The sequence below is a fragment of the Palaemon carinicauda genome, chromosome 29 (genome assembly GCF_036898095.1).
Source record: "Palaemon carinicauda isolate YSFRI2023 chromosome 29, ASM3689809v2, whole genome shotgun sequence".
NCBI lineage: Eukaryota > Metazoa > Arthropoda > Malacostraca > Decapoda > Palaemonidae > Palaemon > Palaemon carinicauda.
In genome coordinates, this window is record NC_090753.1 from 86,863,871 (window position 1) to 86,879,311 (window position 15,441).

At 40.7% G+C, this 15,441-nt stretch overlaps 1 protein-coding gene across 4 annotated transcripts in view; it reads right to left on the minus strand.

Annotated features, from left to right (window-relative positions):
- The window catches only part of LOC137622313 (zinc finger FYVE domain-containing protein 16-like), an 86,692-nt gene that overhangs the window by 13,319 nt on the left and 57,932 nt on the right, over nt 1-15,441 (minus strand). For all 4 annotated transcript variants that reach the window (XM_068352881.1, XM_068352883.1, XM_068352882.1 and 1 more), the window contains 4 exons: nt 15,270-15,374; nt 7,360-7,510; nt 2,595-2,692; nt 2,219-2,364 (listed from right to left, as the gene is read on the minus strand). In XM_068352881.1, coding sequence (XP_068208982.1) covers nt 2,219-2,364; nt 2,595-2,692; nt 7,360-7,510; nt 15,270-15,374 — 500 coding nt within the window. The remainder of the gene's footprint in view (nt 1-2,218; nt 2,365-2,594; nt 2,693-7,359; nt 7,511-15,269; nt 15,375-15,441) is intronic.

Sequence of the window (15,441 nt, forward strand, 5' to 3'; positions counted from 1 at the left end):
TGTCCGTCGGGAAGACCGTTGCCCGTCGGAAGACGAGATCAGGCTGCTGTCCATCTGCACCAAGGCGGGAGATCGAGAAAAAGGAGTTGTAGGCTGCAAACGGAGATTCAAAAAGGCGCCTCAAGCACCCTTATAGGGAGATGAGAGGCCCTTACGACGAGGCGGACGGTGGGCCTTACGGCGAGGGAGGCCAACAGCAACAGCAACAGAAGAAACCACCGAAGAGGAGTCTCTATGAGTGTACTCTCTCGCGAACGAAAGAGAAACACTTCGTAGAAGAGACTGGTCAGCCAGTGACCTAAAAGGAGCAATCCTCCGAAAAGGAGCTCCTGCAGTGCCCAGCCCCTTGAGCGAAACTGCAGGTGTGACCGCTCAGCACCAAGAGCATAGTCGCACGAAAAAAAGGCAAGAGAAGAACCCCCCAAAAAGGGGAAAAACTCAAGCCTGGACAGGAAAAACTTCCCTCGGAAGGAAAGTTACCCGCCCAAGGAGGCAAGCCTCCTGAGAGTTCTAAAATGAACTGGAGAGCTGTCCGTCGTCACGGGAATACTTCCAGTAGAAGGAGACACGCCCCTGACGAAAATACAAGGGGGGGAGGCAGCAACAGCCGAATCCCCAGGACTCAACAAGACAGCTCACACCGTTGCCATATTACAGAAACGAACTAGATCGGTAACTGTAAAAAAATAAAACAAATAATATTAGTACACATTCATTCCCCCGGGAAGGCTCCGAAGAGGAATCCCGAGGGAAAGGAAACAAGAATTACACAACAGGCACGTGCCCTCACAACCACTTACACTCACGGAAGGAGAGCTGTAACCAAAACAGAATTATAACAATTATAATTATGTAACTATGTAATTATGTAATTTAAAAATGAATGAACACTAAAGAAAGAACGAAAACCCCGAAAGGAATCGTTCTACAAGCTGAAAAACAAAAAACAACTACAATTAGATTCATAACTAATTGAGACAAACGTACGGCGTAGCAACCCTCCCACACGGAAAGGAAGCTACAAGGTCGTAGTAACACGTAGTAAAAAGGGTGAACGACCTCAAGAGAGAGAGAGAGAGAAAGACATAAATCAAACTCGATCGCCACCCATAAAATTACGCCGTGGTGGTCTAACTGCCGAGGACTCCACGTAGATATCGTACACTACACACACAACTCTGAAAAGGAAACTTACTTATTTCTATACTCAAATATACAGTATATACAAACATGAAAACATGTCTACATATATATTGAGTAAATGAAAAGTAAGCGATTAAGTAAAGACAAAACAAACAATGGCTGCCAAGAGAGGACCAAGACAGAGACGTCTGTCACAGTCCGAGCCAAAAGTGAAAGTGAGCATTCATCTGTGTGTGAGGGAGGGGAGGGGTAGCTAGCTACCACTCCCCTACCCCCCCGCTAACTAGCGCGGGGGTAATACACCCTCGTTAAATTCTAATGGCTCGCCATTTCAGCTACTCTAAAAGGTAACCCCCTTTGTAAATAGCGTGGTTTGTATTTCGGTTACAGAACAAATAAACTTTATGACAGAGATAACCTTGAATTACTCTCCCTTGGACATTAACCTGTCCCTTGTCTCTGCCATTTTTGAACTAACTTTTAACCCTTTTACCCCCAATGGACGTACTGGTACGTTTCACAAAACTCATCCCTTTACCCCCATGGACGTACTGGTACGTCCTTGCAAAAAACTGCTATTTACACTTTTTTTTTTTTGCATATTTTTGATAACTTTATGAGAAACTTCAGGCATTTTCCAAAAGAATGAGACCAACCTGACCTCTCTATGATGAAAATTAAGGCTGTTAGAGCAATTTAAAAATTATATATTGCAAAATGTGCTTGAAAAAAAAAAATGCCTGGGGGTTAAGGGTTGGAAAGTTCCAAATAGCTTGGGGGTAAAAGGGTTAAATAAGTGAATGATCAAGGCCTTGTGTAATACTGTACCCTCAATTTGTCTTTTCTATGATGGCCTATTCTGATTTTGTTATTACATAATTTTGAATAAATACCAATAAATATTACTTTATGAAATTCCAGAGTATTCCCAAACTGATCAAATTCATGAATATCAAACTTTCCTATGTTAATGTTTGTCTGTCCACTAAAAATTACATTTTATTGTCAGATATAATAACTATATAATGATAAATATATAATGATAAAGCATATTTTCTGTATCAAGAGCACTTACCCTACATTGAAATTCTTATCATCACTAATCCATCTGATGATAACAACCTCATCCGGCTGCTCTGCAGTTACGGGTCCACAAGGAATATCAAACTCCTTCATGTTTCGTAGCGCGTCTCGGAGTTTGGTCATCATGTCCGAGGGTATCTATTAAAACCAAACGTTTTACATAAGAAATGTAGCAAAACAACCTGGTTTATATTTAATGATAAGAATTTGAAGAGCCGTAATCCTACTTGAAAGTAAAACCTTCTCTTCTTGCATGAAAAACACAACTTAATAATACAAGCTTAAAATTGTAAGGAATAATCAAAGAAATAAAACGGTGGGCAAGTGCAATTCATGATGAAAATTTATGCGTAGTTCCCGGTTCTTACCTGAACCATAAGGCCATCCTCGACTATAGAGGACTTAGCAGAAAGCCCTGAAGTGGTTTTCAGAGCACCATTGAAGACGATGAAGCTTGCCCCAGTAACTGAAAAAGAAAGAGGATTTTTCAATGGGAATTCTTTTTTTTTTCTGGGCCTAATAATTCTATTTTCATACACTATAGCTTTAAATATTATACACAAGCAAATTTCCCTTTCTACATATTAATTTATTTCAATACACTGAATGCTTATGAGGGTTTACTTTACTTCTCATGGGACATCACCCATTAAACTTTATCAAGGTTTACCTATTTCCATTCATACTGCAAAGCTATACTTGAGTGAATAAATGAGCTTTTCTCTTAGAGGTTTTAGAATACTTATAACAAGATATAAGCAATGCTCCAACGACCTCTAAGACCATGAATCCAATGTGATTATACCTGGCACTGACACTTTCCGCTTCTTCAAGAACATCCCCTTCACATTCAAAATGTAGAGGAAAAAATTAAGTTGAGGGGACAGAAGAGAAAACAAAGTCTACTATATTTTATGCAAAATAATTACTTAGTGCTCATATGTATAAAATTAATGCACTTATATTTTGATGTCCCTACCCAACACCAGGGGATTAGTAGTCAGGTAGATGACATTTGGATAAAAACAATGAATTGGGTTTTTGGTGGTAGATTCAACCAATCATTCATTTGTTTTCTGGAGTCTGAAAGATTTTCTAACAAAGTTTGGAGAGCAACTTAATAACTTCTTTGTATATAATCTAAGAAGTTATTTTGGTAAGATAAAAAGAAAATTACTCAGATATCTATTGCCAATATTCGATCAAGGTTTGTATATGTTGGACAGTCTCAGCAGTCTTCCCTCTTTCCTTTTTGTGGTCACATTAATAGAGAACATAGTTATACCAAAAATTCTGCTGGTTGAGGTACGAATGCTCAATACTGTGGTCCTTTTGTTTTCATTCAGAGGGTATTGATGTTTTGAAGGTAAGCTACAGTAGGGTCCCGAATTATGCGAGAATTTGGTCGATTAATGACCTCGTGTAAATGGAAAATCGCGAATTTCGAAACACACAACTAACAGAAATAATTCCATTGTGGCCATGGCAACCAGCAATTTGCCTATTCAAATGTGTTTACTACCCATTTCCAATACTTTCTTTGTACTATAGTATTTATTTATAATATCAAATTGTTTTTGTAAATAAATAAAACATTTAATATACTTTAAAGTTCTAATAACTTGAAAAATGGTTAAAATTACAACCAGGATAGGTGTAAACACCATATATTTCCCGTTATAACACAACCCAAAATACAGACAAATTTTAATGTTTGTCATATCTATTGTATAATACAACTGGTGAATAGCAAAACCATCACTATAGACTAGCTTGTTGTATGATTGAAAATCCAGAATTATCAAAATAAAGGCGATTTTATATCATGCGTTTCCTAAACACGCTAAAAAGCACAATAGAAAACGAAAACCAATGTTTTGTTTACGTTTATCTCTGATCACAACGAAGAAACAGACGCATTTATACATCTGTGTTTTTTAATTGACAGCAATTTTACCAAGTATAGATTATATGTTGAATTTGTTATTACCAATGTTCTAATTATTTTTTATTAGAACTTTCAAATAAATGAAATGAATGCCATTTATGAAATGTTTTTCTTTATGATGCCGCCTGAAACGGAAACCTTCCATTTGTTTACGCTCCATCTTCGATCATAATAAACAAACGAATGTATTAAACACACATGATCTAAGTCATAACTAATGATATTACAAACATTTAGTAAACATTATGTTATTACAAATATTTTACTTACCGTATCCATATAAATTCCTAAATTCGTAGCAAAGCTGGAAATTTTTTTTTCCTTATGCGTTTAATCCACAATAGCAAACTGCCGCTAATGACAGAGTGATAACTTACGATAATTCTAAACTGTTACGAAAGATAATTGTCCTTTCCATATCCAAAATACTTTTCCTAACTTCAGTTATAAGTCAACTTGTACCCACCTCAATTATGGATCCATATGCAAAAAAGGTAAAAGAAGAAAGTACTAGGCCTATTCTTAAAGTCACCGAACAATTAGGTTACCGCTATAACGTTCGATGTGTGAGAGAGAGAGAGAGAGAGAGAGAGAGAGAGAGAGAGAGAGAGAGAGAGAGAGAGAGAGAGAGAGAGAGAGAGAGAGAGAGGGATGGTTTTAAAGTACTAAACAATAAATATGATAGGTTATAACACATTGGTGTTTATGTAATATTAACTGTATAGATGGTTTGAATAAGTTAAGAAATGGTGTAAACAATTCTTTGTTATTGTATTCGCGCGGAAGCTAGACATCAGCTGATGTGATCACAGCCAAAAGTAAAACAAAAATAAGTTAGCAATACTCGATTTTTAAAACACACCCGAAATTTAACAACATAAGTACATGTTTTATTATAGCGCAATTGACACTTAAAGAGTAAAAATTTTCTGGAATAGAATTGTGTTTCCTAAAAAATTGTGGTTTGCGGACGAAATCGGTTACCGTATTTTAAGCTATGATTGAAATGGATGTATACACGGTATAATTTTTTCGTTTTGTATTTAATTGACACTTCAAGAAAACCGATTTTGGTTTCTTCATCTATTTGTAAGTACTGTATTGTATAACGAGAGAGAGAGAGAGAGAGAGAGAGAGAGAGAGAGAGAGAGAGAGAGAGAGAGAGAGAGAGAGAGAGAGAGAGAGAGAGAGAGATATTATGACGCAGAAGGTTACAGACCTAGAACAGGGGAGGATGAAGGTGGGGGGAGTGGTGAGATAGGCTGGGTGGACTCGCAGGGGAGACGGTAGGAGACGGGGGAAGGGGGGATTTGGTTGCCAGTGGCTAAAAATAGATTATGAAAGACGGTAAAGGGAAAAACGAATCCCATCGAATAAACAGAATAAGGAAAGGGAATAAGATCCAGAGGAATAATAGATATAATGGAATGAAAATGACTAGATGGTGTTAGTTGTGATAAGAATAATTTAGATATTTGAAATAAGAGTGTCTGAGGAGGTATAGAAGGAATTCGTGATAAATATAGAGGAATATCAAAGGATACAGTTAGTTTGCATTAAAGGGTTTGTTATCGTTTATCGGCAGTGAATAGCCTAAACTTCGGTAACGAGTCGTCAATATTTTGTCATATTTTAAACAGTATACATTTGATTTGCAAACATTGGTTTTGTAGAGTAGACGGTAAAATAAAATCTAGAAAGAGAGAGAGAGAGAGAGAGAGAGAGAGAGATTTGATGGCAGAAATCCCCCCCCTCTCTGAGAGAGAGAGGGGGGGGATTTCTGCCATCAAATCTCTCTCTCTCTCTCTCTCTCTCTCTCTCTCTCTCTCTCTCTCTCTCTCTCTCTCTCTCTCTTTCTAGATTTTATTTTACCGTCTACTCTACAAAACCAATGTTTGCAAATCAAATGTATACTGTTTAAAATATGACAAAATATTGACGACTCGTTACCGAAGTTTAGGCTATTCACTGCCGATAAACGAACCCAGTCTACTCGTGAAAACCTTGAACGCCCAGAGGGAAAAATAAGGCTTTTAAATATACTGTACTAAACAAAAATAATGCTTTAATATACCATCATTAACACTACCATTACAATTATCGTAAGGTTGGAGAAAGATAAAGATTGCCGAGAACGTAACCACATTTCTGTTTACATTTTGTCAGCTGGACTCGCACAGTTAACAGTTGATTTCATTGTTCATGTGGAATTTTATCCTTAAATAGGCTATTCATTATGAAATTATGTTAATGAAATGTAATGTTGATATTGTTTTGTAACATTTATTATAAATCACCGTATTTAGGGCTACCAATATACTTAAAAAGACAATAGATTTGATACATTTTGTAGTGCTTGACTCGCGAACTTTGAACAGCCTCGCAGGTACAGAAAATTTATTTTTGAAAAATAGCGATCGCGGAAAAGGGGAATCGTGTAATTCGAACACGCTTAATTCGGGACCCTACTGTACTTTCTAAATTCACTGAGGAAAGGACACTACCCTACAAAGGGAAATAAACAAGGAAGGAAAATTATCTCATTCTATAAAAATCTGTCCTATGAAGTCTATATGAAAGTCAAATTGACTTTTGCTGTCTCCAGGGATGACAGTCTACCAAGACTGGGTCCAACCATGAGAGTCAAGTTTAATGTAAATCTTTCGCCTAGTTCGATCACATAAGCTACCTCAATGTCTGATTGAGGGGGCATGCTGCCGACTAACCCCTACTTCTAGTTCTAGGTACTGTATATTGATTTTCCCTCTGGTTCGTCACCACCAAATACCTTGACTAAAGTAAATCTTGAAAAGGATCGACTATATAAATCAAACAGCCAGAGGGAGAGAAAGCAAAGTGAAAGGCTGACAGCAATACTGTAGTGTGAAAAAAGTGTTGGATCTAAAGACCAAAAGAGAAAGAAAAGAACCTATAGTACTGTCTGCAGTGAAAAAAAGTGTTGGATCTAAAGACAAAAAGAGAAAGAAAAGACCCTATAGTAATGTCTGCAGTGCACTGCATAAGACAAAATGCTGACATAACCCCATTGGAAGAGAGATGAAATGGGACAAAATCTACTCATACTAAATCACTACTTTTAAGCCAAGGACACAAATATAAATCTAGGAGCCGTTCACGGTCTACATTCAAACGAATGTACGGTACGTAAACAACCTTATGCTTACCTTTACGGGGTCGGTTGTGGATGTTAATAGCCTGAGTGGAATAATGCCCATCATCATTTTCTATAGTCACCAAATGAGAATCGGCTTGAGGGCTGAAATTTGCTCCAAGGGCCAGCACATGATCATTGCTATTGTTCAATGCTTTGGTTACCTGAAAATAAACATCTTGTTTAGGAAATTACAATAATTAAAAGAAATTAATAAAAGGAAATGAAGAGGGTAAAATCAAAACACCTGATGGAATTAACACCAGCATAAGATGGAGGGTCATGCACTGGAGACAGAAACCAGGAGAAAGATATAGTAGATACAAATTGACAGGATTTATGGGAGTTTAGGAAAAATAAAGGAGAGACAACGGGATAGAAAACAAATTGAGAGACTCCATTTCAAGTCTAACCACGAAAGGAAAAAATCTGAAACGAAAATGATACAATTATAAGGACAATATATCACAAAGAAAATAAAGGAGTCAAAGATCAAGAAAAATCAAGAGGGAATCTCGTAATCAAGAAAAAAGTTGCTCAAGAGTCGAGGAGTGATATACAGCGACAATACTCATGTTTAGGTTTATGAAATAGATTTGAAACCTCACGAGATGGTGAAATAATAGTGCCATCATTTAAAAGACATTTAGAAGGTTTTACTTAAGAATGATTGGAATTTGAATAACGTGTCCCAGCACTGAACCCGGAAGGCCATTCAGAATTAAGAGGTTGTGGTAGTCAATTGGAAACATCTCTGCCTGGAAATCTGTTGAAAGTCGAGACTAGCTAAAGCTTGATAGTTTATAATAGTGTCTGTAACTTCCCCATTCTTGTGAGCAAGGGATGGGTGTTTAAGGCTTTACAGTAGGTCTACCAGCTGAGTCATCAGCAGCCATTGCCTGGCTTTGCTTGGTCCTAGCTTGATGGAGAGGGGGTTCGGGCAATGATCATATGTACGCATGGTCAGTCTCTAGGACATTATCCTGTTCCTTGTCTATGTTATTCATAAGTGACCTTTAAACCTTTAAGTGCAGAGGGAGAAAATTCCCACAAATGCATTACAATATAAAAGCTGAGTTTTTAGATAGTAAAAGTGAGAGGCAATCAAAAACTGCAAAGACATGTACCCAAACATGATAAAGATGTTAGAAGGAAAAAAAATTTAAGATAAAATATAGAAATGAAAAACCACATACAGAATATGGAAAAACCAAAGAGAAATCTAAATGAAGACGACAAAGTAAATGAACCAGACAAGGCATATTTAAAAGGCATAAGGCAACGGAAGAATTAAAACAATCATGTTCCACTCTGGTCCAACCAACTGCTAAGTTAAAGAGCCATCAACATTTAAAAGAAAAAATCATAAATCCTTGTTTTAAATTAAATCAGCTGGTTAAAACAAAAGGGAAAAATGTTATTTTCCTTAGTAAAATAAATTTTTGAATATACTTACCCGATGATCATGTAGCTGTCAACTCTGTTGCCCGACAGAAATCTAAGGTCGGGATACGCCAGCGATCGCTATACAGGTGGGGGTGTACACAACAGCGCCATCTGTGAGCAGGTACTCAAGTACTTCTTGTCAACAAGAACTCAATTTTCTCCTCGGTCCACTGGTTCTCTATGGGGAGGAAGGGAGGGTCCTTAAATTCATGATCATCGGGTAAGTATATTCAAAAATTTATTTTACTAAGGAAAATAACATTTTTCAATATTAATCTTACCCGATGATCATGTAGCTGATTCACACCCAGGGTGGTGGGTGGAGACCAGCATACATGTTAACATTAGAAGCTAAGTATCCCGTATCTCATTTTAGCAGTTATTCAAAATAACAAACATAAAATAAATAAGTACCTGGTAAGGAAGTCGACTTGAACCATTACTCTGCCTTTTTAAGTACGTCTTCCTTACTGAGCCTAGCGATCCTCTTAGGATGCTGAGCGACTCCTAGGTGCTGAAGTATGAAGGGCTGCAACCCATACTAAAGGACCTCATCACAACCTCTAATCTAGGCGCTTCTCAAGAAAGAATTTGACCACCCGCCAAATCAACCAGGATGCGGAAGGCTTCTTAGCCTTCCGGACAACCCAAAAATATTTCAAGAGAAAGATTAAAAAGGTTCTGGAATTAGGGAATTGTAGTGGTGGAGCCCCCACCACTACTGCACTCGTTGCTACGAATGGTCCCAGAGTGTAGCAGTTCTCGTAAAGAGACTGGACATTCTTAAGATAAAAGACGCGAACACTGATTAGCTTTTCCAAAAGGTTGCGTCGAATATATTTTGCAGAGATCTATTTTGTTTAAAGGTCACGGAAGTTGTGACAGCTCTAACTTCGTGTGTCCTTACCTTCAGCCAAGCTTGGTCTTCCTCATTCAGAAGGGAATGAGCTTCTCGTATTAACAGTCTGAAAATAATAGGATAAAGAATTCTCTGACATAGGCAAAGATGAATTCTTAAATGAACACCATAAAGCTTCAGACGGGCCTCGTAAAGGTTTTTAAAATAGAACTTAAGAGCTCTTACAGGACATAATACTCTTTCTAGTTCATTTCCAACCATACGATAAGTTTGGAATATCGAACGATATTGGTCAAGGCCGAGAAGGCAGCTCGTGTTTGGCTAGAAAACCAAGATGTAGAACATGTAGCCGTTTCGGATGAAAATCCGATGTTCTTGCTGAAGGCATGAATCTCACTGACTCTTTTAGCTGTGGTTAAGCATATCAGGAAAAGAGTCTTAAAGGTGAGATCTTTCAGGGAGACTGATTGAAGTGGTTCGAACCTGTCTAACATAAGGAATCTTAGAACCACGTCTAAATTCCAACCAGGTGTAACCAAACGACGCTCCTTCGTGGTCTCAAAAGACTTAAGGAGGTCCTGTAGATCTTTATTGTTGGAAAGATCTAAGCCTCTGTGACGGAAGACTGATGCCAACATGCTTCTGTAACCCTTGAAAGTGGGAGCTGAAAGAGATCGCTCTTTCCTCAGATATAAGAGGAAGTCAGCTATTTGAGTTACAGAGGTACTGGTCGAGGATACGGATACTGACTTGCACCAGTTTCGGAAGATTTCCCACTTCGATTGGTAGACTCTAAGGGTGGATGTTCTCCTTGCTCTAACAATCGCTCTGGTTGCCTCCTTCGAAAAACCTCTAGTTCTCGAGAGTCTTTCGATACTCTGAAGGCAGTGAGACGAAGAGCGTGGAGGCCTTGGAGTACCTTCTTACGCGTGGCAGACGTAGCAGGTCCACCCTTAGGGGAAGAGTTCTGGGAACGTCTACTAGCCATCGAAGTACCTCGGTAAGTTATTCTCTCGCGGGCCAGAGGGAAGCAACTAGTGTCAACTTTGTCCCATCGTGAGAGGCGAACTTCTGCAGTACCTTGTTGACAATCTAGAACGGAGGGAATGCATATAGATCTAGATGAGACTAATCTAGTAGAAAGGCATCTAAAAGAACCACTGCTGGGTCCGGGATAGGTGAGCAAAGTATTGAGAGCCTCTTGGACATCGAGGTTGCGAAGAGATCTATGGTTGGCTGGCCCCAGGTGACCCAAAGTCTCTTGCATACATCTTTGTGGAGGGTCCAATATGTTGGAATTATTGTCCCTTCCTACTGAGACAATCTGCTAAGACATTCAAGTTGCCTTGGAAGAAACTTGTTACTAGTGAAAAGTCTAGACCTGTTGAACAGGAGAGGAGGTCACTTGCGAACTCGCACCATGTCAGAGAGTAGGTCCCTCCTTGCTAGGAGAAGAACATCAAAGCAGGTAGTTGTCCGTGTTCACCTCCACTACTTTGCCTTGAAGGAGAGACCTGAAGCTTTTCCAGGTCAGACGTACTGCCAGAAGCTTCTTGCAGTTAAAATGCATTGTCCTTTGACTCGAGTTCCATAATCCCGAGCATTCCCTACCGCCTAAGGTCGCACCCCAGCCTACGTCCGATGCGTCTGAGAAGAGAACGTGGTTGGGAGTCTGAACAGTCAGGGGAAGACCCTATAAAAGGTTGATAAAGTCCTTTCATCAAGTCAGACCAGACTTATCTTCCGGAAACCGGGATCGAGACCGCTTCTAGCGTCTTGTCCTTTTCCAGTGAAGAGCTAGATGAAACCGAAGAGGACGGAGGTGTAGTCTTCCAAGTGACACCAATTGAACCACGGATGACAGTGTCCTAACCAGACTCATCCACAGCCTGACAGGGCCGTGTTCCTTCTTCAGCATCTACTGGATGGATAGCAGGGCTGGGGGTTGATCGTCTTGTTCAGCCATGTCCTCATCAGAGGGTTCCTCATCCGAAACTGATGAGGAAACGGCAACGGAGTGGGCAACGTCTGACTCGCTGAATCCGGTCGCACTGGTGGATGCGTGACGGAGCCGGACACAAGATCATGGTACTGCTGCACAGTCTGTGAACTGTCAACCATGGGGATGCGAGGAAGTACAGCGACAACCCGAAACTGTCTAGACTGTCTGGGTAGTGCAGACAACCCCTTATCGGGTTGCTGAGGTTGCCGCACTGTGTCACAACAAGTCACCTCTGCTGGTTGTTGAACGTCTTCCCAGTGACACACTGAACGTCCACAACCACCTCCGAGAGTAGCTTAACGTCAACGTGCGACTGGCAACCCACACTGGGTTGCACCGGTGGAGGAACCATCTCAACTGGCGGACGTGAGTAGGATACCTCAGCGTCAACAGGGCGTACAACCAACCGGTAGGAAGGTCGTTGGCAAGAAGGTTCTTCTCCGTAAAAAATCCTCTATCAAGGACTAAGCTTGGACTGCATGTCTTGCAACAAAGCCCAAGGTCTATGGGAGCAGGTGTGGCAACAGACGGGGTTAGCGACTGAAGCGGAACCATTTACCCTCCCTGGAAGCATGTTATGCTTTAATTAAAGTCCATAGGAGGCTAAGCAGCTTAAGGCTCCTCTCCAAATGACAGAGTCCTCAAGGGAATATCAGAAGGAGGGAGAACAGCACTTTCTCATCTACAGGAACCATGTCCGAGAAAAGCTAGGTTATCTCAGTGAGGGTTTCACTGGTGCATAAGCAGCAGACCAGAAGGCAACGTTATGAAACTGCTTGACAGTCTGTGAACTGTCAAAAACTGAACTGTCAACCCCAACAGGTGCGTGAGGACATACAGCACTGGTGTATTAGTAGCACACCAGAAGGCAATGTCATGTAACTGTTAGACAGTCTGTGAGTTGGCAACAACCAAAGCTGTGTGGGGAAGCCTCAACTCCTGACTGACTAGTTTGCTGCGGGCGAGTGGCGGTAACCACAGTATGTTGCTGAGGCTGACACACCGTGTCAAAACACGACAGCTTGTGGTAGCTCACGCACGGCAACGGAGAGCTCCGTGTGTGGGAGTCGGCATGCGTCTGGCAGGGTCGACTGCGCATGGGTGGAGGAGCTCTCACAACAAGAGTGTGGGAGCAGGCAGCCATGCCGGGCGCACAACCGTGGCAGGCTGTAGGCCAACGGGTGCATCGTCAACCTTCTCCGCAGTCGGAGTGTGGGAGCTGGCAACAACAAAAGCGGAGTGCTGGTGCGTGGGAGGGACTGCCGTGGGTTGCGGAGCATGCCGCATTGTGGCAAAACACGGCAGCTTGACAGCACCTTCCCACTGCTGATGCGGTAGCTCACCCATGTCAACGGAGGGTGCAGCATGAACATGCGTCTGGCAGGGTCGACTGCGCATCGGTGGTGGAGCTCTCACAGGTGGAGTGTAGGAGCAGGCAGCCGCAGTATCTGCTGAGCGCACAACCGTGGCAGGTTGTAGGTTAACAGGTGCAGTGTCAACCTTCTCAGCACGATACTCCTGCATGAAGGAAGCAAGCTGAGACTGCATATCTGCAGCATGGACCACTAGGGTCTATAAAAGACGGCAACAAACGGAGCTACTGTCCGTTGTGACTGAGGGCCTAAAACAGCTGGTGCGGCAACAGACGGAGTTACTGCCTGTTGCGGTACCACCTTGCCTCTCTCGGAAGGTGTGCAGTCGTCGAAGACTGCAGCGAGTCCGAACTGACCCAGTGGCTACACCTAGGCCGTTGGACTTGCGCGGAAGGGACCGACTTGCACTTAAAAGCTGCAAGATTTGGTCCATGGTTTCTGCGAGAAACCTCTTCCGCAGACGAGGAATAAATGGGCTCTCTCGTCTTTGTGTGGGTGGGGTGATCACGTCGGCAACGTGCGTAGATACACCCGAAACCACGGAGGGAAACGTCTGTTCGTCGATCAAGGCCTGTGGAACCCATAAGTCCTTCGACATTACTTCTCCCCTGGGCTTGGGAGCTTGTAAGAGGTATCGGACTAGGTGAACAACTGGCACGAACAGACGAACCCTCGAACGCAACACTGTAACACTTTGCGCATATCACTTTATCACTTTTGATTTTCTGTTTGCACTTATTTCACTGAACTCGAAACTTTAAGTGATTTGTACCTGAAACACGCAATCCTATCCTTCATTAAAAGGTAGTAATTGCGAAAACAGTTTACAATGCAATAGAAAAACATAATGAAAGATAAAGAATTCAGTGGCTGGAAAAGAGACTAAACACTAGATCAAATAAACTACGTTTAAAATCTCTCACCGCATAAAGCCTGGGAACAAGAATAAAACTCTAGAAACGTTTTACCTTCTTCCCCTAGCGACTAGGGAGAAGAGTAAAAAACGAGAACAACGTTACCCCGCTTGAACGAAACGTTTATTCTCCTCTCTCTCCCTCCGTCTCTATCTCTCTCTCTCTCTCTCTTGACTTAGAACCTGAGAGATGAGCCCAATTATATATCGTTAAAACATATTATTTGTTAAAGGAAAAAAACTGAAAGGTTTCCCAAATAAAAAGTTCCTTTATTAGAATTAAAACCATTTAAGCTAAGAAAGAATGAACGAAACGCTAGAATCGGTTTACTCTTACTGCAACGTGAAACCGTGAAATACTCTCTCTCTATCGTAACGATAGAGCGCAAGTTGAACGTTCTGAACGTCAACAACTGCGGAGACTAAACTAAACGTTAGTTCATCTTTGAAAACAGTACGAGACTATCAAAGAAATTCTTTCAAAAACATTAAAATTAAAAAAGTATAAATTCTTAAAAGGAAAAACGATATGACGGGCTCAATGTTAATTAACTTCGGTTCCAAGTGAGGACCGCCTACTATTAGGAAGGGTCGCATATAAACAAACATAAAAATTAATGGAAAGTTAATCGAAGAGGCCTATAAATGGCGGAGAGATATAAAATAAATAGATCTATAACTTGTTAAGCAAAATTACCAAAAACCTAAACACACTTCCGTCTAAGGGAAGGGTCGGTCATTAAAAAGTGAAAGAGAGTCCATACTCTCTTCGTCACCAACACTTCCGTCTAAGGGAAGGGTCGGCCATTTAAAAGTGAAAGAGAGTCCATACTCTCTTCGTCACCATAATTAAATCTATCCAAAACGAGTTCAAGTTTTGAAATGAAGATAAAACCCCTGCATAGCGAAAGCTCAAAACTGGAATAGTGTACTTCACCAAAACGTTGTGAAAACAAATCCAGTTAGGGACGGCGTATTTAGTAGGTCTTGCCTGTGGCACGACAGAGGAAAAATTGAGTTCTTGTTGACAAGAAGTACTTGAGTACCTGCTCACAGATGGCGCTGTTGTGTACACCCCCACCTGTATAGCGATCGCTGGCGTATCCCGACCTTAGATTTCTGTCGGGCAACAGAGTTGACAGCTACATGATCATCGGGTAAGATTAATATTGAAAAACCAATGTTCAGTTACTTATATGTAACTATTATGAAAAAAAATATACATTTACATTATCATGCACCAATATTGAAGAATTATCCACAACAAACATAAAATTATCAAGTGGGAAAAAAATGTTGTCATGAATTTTAATATGAACAAAATTATTACCTGCTCATATCTGTTTTTAGGAAACAATAAACTTGTCTTTTTATCTTCCATGTGTACAACAAAACCTTCGATAGTGGGGACGGTGTAGGCATAGTTACGAAAATCCTGCAAGAGATTAAAATAGTTACAAAAAAATATTTCAATGAAATCATCTTTGTATCAAAATCCTGTA